Below are 9,094 nucleotides of genomic sequence, written 5' to 3' on the forward strand. Positions count from 1 at the left end.
AAAAAAAAAGAAGCTATCATCAGAGTGAACAGGCAACATACAGAATGGGAGAATATTTTTGCAATCTATCCATCTGACAAAGGGCTAATATCCACAATCTACCAGGAACTTAAGCAAATTTACAAGAAAACAACAAAAACCCTCATCTAAAAGTGGGCGAAGTATATGAACAGACACTTCTCAAAAGAAGACATTTATGTGGCCAACAAACATGAAAAAATGCTCATCATCACTGGTCATTAGAGAAATTCAAATCAAAACCACAATGAGATACCATCTCATGCAAGCTAGAACGGCGATCATTAACAAGTTGGGAAACAGGCCGGCGTGTTGGCTCACTCCTGCAATCCCAGCAGTTTGGGAGGCTGAGAATGGGTGGATCACAAGGTCAAGAGATGGAAACCATCCAGGCCAACATGGTGTAACCCTGTCTGTACTAAAGCAAATGCAAAAATTAGCTGGGCATGGTGGCACACGCCTGTAGTCCCAGTTACTCGGGACACTGGGGCAGGAGAATTGTTTGAACCCAGCAAGCAGAGGTTGCAGTGAGCTGAGATCATGCCACTGCACTCTAGCCTGGTGACAGAGCAAGACTCCATCTCAAAAAAACCAAAAAACTCAGGAAACAAGAGATGCTGGAGAAGATGTAGAAAAAATATGAACGCTTTTACAGTGTTAGTGGGAGTGTAAATTCGTTCAATCATTGTGGAAGACATTGTGGCAGTTCCTCAAGGATCTAGAACCAGAAATACCATTTGACCCAGCAATCCCATTACTGGGTATATATCCAAAAGATTATAAATCATTCTACTATAAAGACACATGCACATGTATGTTTATTGCAGCACTATTCACAATTGCAAAGACTTGGAAACAACCCAAATGTCCATCAACGATAGACTGGATAACGAAAATGTAGCACATATATACCATGGAATACTATGCAGACATTAAAAAAGATAAGTTCATGTCCTTTGCAGGAACATGGATGAAGCTGGAAACCATCATTCTCAGCAAAGTAACACAGGAACAGAAAACCAAACACTGCATATTCTCACTCATAATTGGGAGTCGAACAACAAGAACACATGGACATAGGGAGGGGAACATCACACCAGGGCCTGTTGGGGGTTGGGGGGCTAGAGGAGGGATAGCATTAGGAGAAATGCCTAATGTAGATGATGGGTTGATGGGTGCAGCAAACCACCATGGCATGTGTATAACTATGTAACAAACCTGCACGTTCTGCACATGTATTCCAAAACTTAATGTATAATAAACTATATATAAATATACATATATTTTTATATATATGTGAAAAAAACCCCACAAAATAATACTACAAGCTGCTAGGAATAGTTAATATAGTGTCCTGCACCTTAATAATCCTTGAAGTGCAATACCATATAACAAATATTGTAAATAATTTTGAACCTGAAGACTCAAGCAAAGCTTAAACTATAAGTAATATTTTAAGAGGCAAAATATATGTCATATATTTCATATTTCCATTAATAATGATTAAATTTGAAACATTCTAATACTTATAATGGTATAAAACAGTGGTCATTTTTATCAGTTAATGCATAGTAGGCTAAAGAGATATTTATATATAGATAAAATAACTGGTTTAAAATGACCATAATTTTGTACTATTAAAATTTTAGAAGAGCAGTTATAAACAAACATTCAGTATACCTATGATACCAAGAAAACATTATAAAATGAGCTTATTATTAATATAAAGTAGGATTATTTAATTTGAATTAAAATAAATTTAATGTTTAGGCAAGATTTATTATGGTAATTCTGAATGAGCATATTGCCACTAATTATTATTGCCAGGTAAAAGGAACTTGTTGATATATAGGACATGGCTACTTTTTTTTTTTTTTTTTTTGAGACAGAGTCTTGCTCTGTCACCCAGGCTGGAGTGCAGTGGCACCATCTCGGCTCACTGCAACTTCCATCTCTTGGGTTCAAGGGATTCTTGTGCCTCAGCCTCTCAAGTAGCTGGGATTACAGGCACGTGCCACCATGCCCAGCTAATTTTTTTGTGTGTTTTCAGTAGAGACAGGTTTTTGCCATGCTCCCCTAGCTGGTCTCGATTTCCTAACCTCAGGTGATCCACCCGCCTTAGCCTCCCAAAGTGCTGGGATTACAGGTGTGAGGCAGGGCACTCAGCCGGATATGGCTACTTTAAACACAAAATAATATTATACTAATTTTTTTTTTATTTTTTAACATCTTAAAATTTAGTACTTTTTATTACATTAATGTACATAACTTTATCTTTCCAACAAATTGTAATCTTCTGACTTCAGAATGTAAGATCTTAAAGTACAGAGACTTGGTTATGTATTTAAGTCTTTCACATGCAATATCAATGGACACATTGCTTCTGCTTAATAAATCCTGCTACTTGTAGTATGCATGGTCAGAAGTCCTTTACTGTTAAAATTATTGTGTATAATACTTATCTAAATGCTCATTAAGAATCCTGAAATAATTAACACTTGTAATTTGCAATATTCATAATAATCATTATCAGAGATATGTCTATGAGACAATAAAAAATCAGTTATGTTAATATGGAGGATTCAGTTGTATTTACAATTATGAAAAACTTTAAACAATATATTGACATTAAAGATCATTTGCCTTTTTTGTCTCTGCTTCATATTCCTCTTTCCCTAAAGTAAAAATGCATACCTGTTTTTGCAGGTCTTGTATTCTACTTTAAGAATTGGTTTACAAGATTCAGATTTTCTTCCTTCTCTTTGACTTTTTCCTAAAGAAAAAAAAGATTTAAGTAAATCTAATTTAAATTCTATTCATCTGTAAGAATTAAAAATTTTGACTAAAGGAATTTAAAGATAAAGGAATAATAATGTAATTATGTGTTTGTCATAACAGGATAAACTTATGTCTATGAATCCTAATATTTTTGTTGAATTTGTAAACAATCTTCAGAGTTGCAATACTTGTCTGCTATATAATTCATCAAATTACCTGTAAAATTATATAACTTTTATCGCTTTACATTCTTCACACATAAATCTAATTTCATGTGGAGTTATTTTAATTATTTAAGTTTGAAGACAAAGTAAGTTTAGAATTGAAGATCACACATACATACTTACCTACATAATGAAATTTATTACTATTGCTATGGTTTGAATGTGTCCCCCAAAATTCATGTGTTGGAAACTTAATCCCCAGTGCAATAGTATTGAGAATGAGATTTTTAAGAGGTGATTAGGATATGGGGGCTTTGCCCTCATGTTTGGATTAAATACAGTTATTGTGAGAATGGGTTGGTTATCATGGGAGTGGGTTTCTAATGAAAGGATTAGCTCAGGCCCCTTCCCTCTGTTGCACATCTCTCAACATGTGATACCTTCCACCATGTTACAACACAGTAAGAAGTCCCTCATCAGATGTTGCCCCTCAATCTTGGACTTTCCAGCCTCCAAAATCATAAGACAAATAAACCTCTATTGTTTATAAATTGTGTAGCGTGTGGTATTCTGTTACAGCACCAAAAAACAGACTAGGACAACAATAACAATCCACACTAGGATCAATATTTTATCTATAATACATGCAAACTCCTTTCATACAGAGAAATACTTGCTATTTAAAGCATATAATGAACTATCAAAATTATTCTATTTCTATCAAATACATTTTTTTAAAAACTTCCATTAGACAATGAACACAAATACTACATTTCATGATTTTTAAAAATCATTTTAATGATGTATTCATTTTGCATAAAACAAAAATGATAATTTCTTATAGGAGATGGGTTATTCTGTTTAGACTCCATAAGATTTTGAATAAAGGATCAAAAAGAGGAAGAAATAGCAGTGAAGCTACTTCTGCACATAACACGCTTATCTTTCTAGTTACGCTTTCAGTTTACTTCTATGTCTCATTTTGGTTAAATTGGCATGTGTTCTGAAATGCAATGTTTGTTTCTTTTTCATTTTCAGTAAGTACCCTTATTTATTCTTGTATTACCACAGTTGTTTATAGTCACGTATCTATTACATAGACGTTTACATGCATATAGCTTTAAATTTTCAGATTAGCTTGACAATGACATAAGCAAATCCAAATAGGATATCAAGATAGTTTTATTCAACGTGTTTAAAGGGCAAGGAATTAAACAACAAATCAATATCTGCTGCTTGGCATGCTTTCTGAAATTGCCTTTTCTTTATTTTACCCTATATTTACTAAACAAGAAACAAATAATATAAAATTGACCATAATCATTCACACTGTACTAAAATATACATATCTGTGCCATATGTAAAATAGAATTACTGACATTATATGTATATCATGATGCCTTACAAAGAGAAAACTTTTGCTCAGGAACTTGTCTGAACAATAGTCTTTTTTTTTTTTTGAGATGGAGTCTCACTCTGTCACCCAGGCTGGAGTGCAGTGGTGTGATCTTGGCTCCCTGCAACCTCCACCTCCTGGGTTCAAGCGATTATCCTGCTTCAGCCTCCTGAGTAGCTGGAACTACAGGCATGTGCCACTACTCCTGGCTAATTTTTTGTATTTTTAGTAGAGACAGGGTTTCACTGTGTTAGCCAGGATCTCCTGACCTAGTGATCCACCCGTTCTCAGCCTCCCAAAGTGCTGGGGTTACAGGCGTGAGCCACCAAGCCCGGCCCTGAACAATAGTCTTAAGATTGAGAACTAGATGGTTGGAGATTACTGGCTTTGGTAATGATGTGGGAATAGAGAGAAATAAAAAAAGTGACACAGCCAGGGGAGAGTTCCACTCCCCTTAGTTTATATGTCTTTTCCATCCAGCACTTCACTAAATTGTCAAATCATTAATTGAACAAAACAGTATATCTGCGGTTGTTTGTACATATTAAAGCATTTTTAATCACTATATATCAGAGTCATCAATTGATTTCAGTGGGAAAGAATAATTACATAATTTTCTCGTTAACATTTTCCTTCAATTTCCAACTCTAACAATTTATTCTTGGGAGAGAATTTTTGTGCTTCAATTATATTTATTGACTGTCAGTAATTGAAACATGATTACTTGTCATGTTGTATATAACGACATTATCAACAATTACATTCCTTACTATTCCTGACATTCAGAGTAGTGTACCAAGTGTTAGGGTATTAAAAAACTAAATTCCAGAGGCTTAAAATTCACTATATTAAAAAATAAGTTAAAATGACATTGTGAAGTACTATAATGAAATGAGTGATAAGCATGAAGTGCTGTAGAGGTTGAGATTAAAACTGGTTTTACTGACAGGCCAATTTGACTAGATTAAAAGATTCATGAAGGGGAACAGGGGAAATAATGTTAATGAGGTACAAAATAGCTAATCAATGGCAATCTCTAAACTTATTTTCAATATAGAAAATGGAGAGTTATAAGAAGCTTTCAAGTTAGGGAGTGATGAGTGTAAAGCAATGTTTCAAAAATATTTATGTGACTTCATTTAATAGAGCAATTTTGAGGGTATAAGAGACTGATGCTGGAAGAAGAAGATTATTGAAACAGCATAGAAAAAAAAAAACAGAAAAAAAGAATGAAGGGAGTATGAATAATCTCAAAGAAATGTCGAATACCATTAATCACAAGAATATACATAATGGAAATAACAGAAGAAAAGGAAAGAAAGGAATACAAATATTTCTTAAAATAATGGTTGAAAACTTTCCTAAATTTGATGAAAAACATTATCTATGCTTTAAGAAGTTCAATAAACTTCAAGCAGGATAAAGAAATCTCTACTCAGACACATCCCAGTAAACATGCTTAAAAGAAAAAAAGACACCTTGAAAACTGTGTACAAAGGACCTCTATTAAGATTAACAGCTAACTTTCAGAAACAATGGAGGCTGAAAGGCAACGGAATGTGAAATGACATATTCAAAACAGTAGAAGAAAAAAAAATCTGCTAATCAAGAGTCTTATGTTGAGCAAAACTGTCTTTCAAAAATAAAGATGAAATAAAGACATTTCCAGATAAACAAAAACTGAGAGAATTTGTTGATAATAGAGCTATCTTACAAAAAATACTAAGGAAAGTCCTTCGGGGTGAAAGAAAGTGACCCCAGCAAGTAATTCAAATCTACACAAAGAACAGAGTACCAGTAAAGGTAACTAGGTAGACAATTACAATGGCATAATTGCATATTTATTCTCCAAGCACCTTTTAACTGATTCAAAAATCAATTATATAAGACAATATGTATGTAACTGTATTGTGAGATCTGTATATATATTTGCCAGTAACAACACAAAGGAGGTGGGTGAGAGCAAAGCAATACCTGAACAAGGAAAAGATACCACAGTTGGTGATTTGAATCTACAGCAACAAATGAGGAAAACCAAAAATGATAAGCAAATACATCAATGTAACAGATTCTATTAATATATACAGGATATACATTTTTGTCAACATCCTTAAAAGACATACAATTATGTAAGATTTCATTATAATTTAATTTAAACAATATATGATTGGGTTTGCAGAACATAGAGATACAACATGTATAATGAAAAATTGGACCAAAAAAAAAAAAAAAGAGAAGAAGAGTCAAGCACAATGGCTAATGTTTGTAATCCCAGCAATTTGGGAGGCCAAGGTGGGTGGATCACCTGAGGCCAGGAGACCAGTCTGGCCAACATGATGAAACCCTGTCTCTACTAAAAACACAAAAATTAGCCAGGTATGGTAGCAAGTGCCTGTAATCCCACCTACTTGGGAGGCTGAGGCATGAAAATCCCTTGAAACCAGGAGGGGGCCAATATTCAACATTCTTAAAGAAAAGAATTTTCAAACGAGAATTTCATATCCAGCCAAACTAAGTTTAGTAAGCAGAGAAATAAAATGCTTTCCAGACAAGCAAATGTTGAGGGATATTGTCACCACCCAGCCTGCCATACAAGAGCTCCTGAAGGAAGCACTAAATATGGGGGGAAAAAAACCAAAACAAACAGTATCAGTCACTGCAAAAACATACCAACATATAAAAACCAATGACACTATGAAGAAACTGCATCAACTAATGTGCAAAATAACCAGCTAGCATCATAATGATAGGATCAAATTCACACATAACTATATTGGTAATGGGCTAAAGTCCCCAATTAAAGACAAGACTGGCAAATTGGATAAAGAATCAAGACCCATGAGTGTGCTGCATTCAGGAGACCCATCTCACATGTAGACACACTAGGCTCAAAATAAAGGGATGGAGGAATATTTACCAAGCAAATGGAAAGCAAAATAAAGCAGGGGTTGCAATCCCAGTCTCTGATAAAACAGACTTTAAACCAACAAAGATCAAAAAAGAGAAAGAAGGGCATTACATAATGGTAAAGGGATCAATGCAACAAGAAGAGCTAATTATGCTAAACATATATGCACCCAACAGGAGTAGCCACACACTGGGATATGAGTCAATATCCCACCCAGATTCATAAGACAAGTTCTTAGAGACCAACAAAGAGACTTGGACTCCCATACAGTAATAGTGGGAGAATTTAACACCCCACTATCAATATTAGACAGATCAACAAGACAGAAAATTAACAAGGATATTCAGGACTTGAACTCGGCCCTGGACCAAGAGGACCTAATAGACAACTGCAGAACTCTCCACCACAAATCAACAGAATATACATTCTTCTCAGTGTCACGTAACACTCATTCTAAAATCGACCACATATTTGGAAGCAAAACACTCCTCAGCAAATGCAAATGAATGGAAATCGTAGCAAACAGTATCTCAGACCACAGTGCAATCAAATCAGAACTCAGGATTAAGAAATTCACTCAAAACTGCACAACTAATGGAAATTGAATAACCTGCTCCTGAATGGCTACTGGGTAAATAATAAAATTAAGGCAGAAATAAAAAAGTTCTTTGAAACCAATGAGAACAAAGAGAGATATAACAAACCCAGATTCTCTGGGACACAGCTAAAGCAGTGTTAAGAGCAGAATTTATAGCACTAAATACCCACATCAGAAAGTGAGAAAGATAAAAAATCAACACACTAACATCACAATGAAAAAAACTAGAGAAGAAAGAGCAAACAAATTCAAAAGCTAGCAGAAGACAAGAAACAACTAAGATCAGAGTGGAACTGAAGAAGACAGAGACATGAAAAACCATTCAAAAAATCAGTGAATCCAGGAGCTGGTTTTATGAAAAGATTAACAAAATAGATTGCTGGCTAGACTAATGAAGAAGAAAAGAGAGAAGAATCAACTAGACACAATAAGAAATGATAAAGGGGATATCACCACTGATTCCACAGAAATACAAACTACCATCAGAGAATAATATAAGCACCTCTACACAAGTAAACTAGAAAATCTAGAAGAAATGGATAAATTCCTGGACACATACAACCTCCCAAGACTAAAACAGGAAGAAGTTGAATCCTGGAATGAACCAAGAACAAGCTCTGAAATTGAGGCAGTAATTAATAGCCTACCCACCAAAAAAAGTCCAAGAATGGATGGATTCACAGACAAATTCTACCAGAGGTACAAAGAGGAGCTGGAACCATTCCTTCTGAAACTATTTCAAATAATAGAAAAAGAGGGACTCCTCCCTAACTCATTTCCTGAGGCCGGCATCATCCTGATACCAAAACCTGGCAGAGACACAACAAAAAAAGAACATTTCAGGCCAATATCCCTGATGAACTTCAATACAAAATCCTCAATAAAATACTGGCAGAGGAAATCCAGCAGCACATCAAAAAGCTTACCCACCATGATCAAGTCAACTTCATCCCTGGGATGCAAGGCTGGCTCAACATACACAAGTCAATAAACATAATCCATCACATAAAAAGAACCAATGACAAAAACTACATGATTATCTCAATAGATGCAGAAAAGGCCTTTGACAAAATTCAACAGCCCTTCATGCTAATAACTCTCAATAAACTAGGTATTGATAGAACATATGTAAAAATAATAAAAGCTACTTATGACAAATGCACACCAAATATCATACTGAATGGGCAAAAGTTGGAAGCATTCCCTTTGAAAACTGGCACAAGACAGGGATG

The 9,094-nt window shown here is 34.7% G+C and overlaps 1 protein-coding gene across 2 annotated transcripts in view; it reads right to left on the minus strand.

Moving 5' to 3' along the window:
• STXBP5L (syntaxin binding protein 5-like) overlaps positions 1 to 9,094 on the minus strand; it is a 503,509-nt gene that overhangs the window by 217,253 nt on the left and 277,162 nt on the right. For both annotated transcript variants that reach the window (XM_011971605.1, XM_011971604.1), the window contains exon 10: positions 2,713 to 2,791. In XM_011971605.1, coding sequence (XP_011826995.1) covers positions 2,713 to 2,791 — 79 coding nt within the window. The remainder of the gene's footprint in view (positions 1 to 2,712; positions 2,792 to 9,094) is intronic.

This window comes from Mandrillus leucophaeus, unplaced genomic scaffold (genome assembly GCF_000951045.1).
Source record: "Mandrillus leucophaeus isolate KB7577 unplaced genomic scaffold, Mleu.le_1.0 Scaffold123, whole genome shotgun sequence".
NCBI lineage: Eukaryota > Metazoa > Chordata > Mammalia > Primates > Cercopithecidae > Mandrillus > Mandrillus leucophaeus.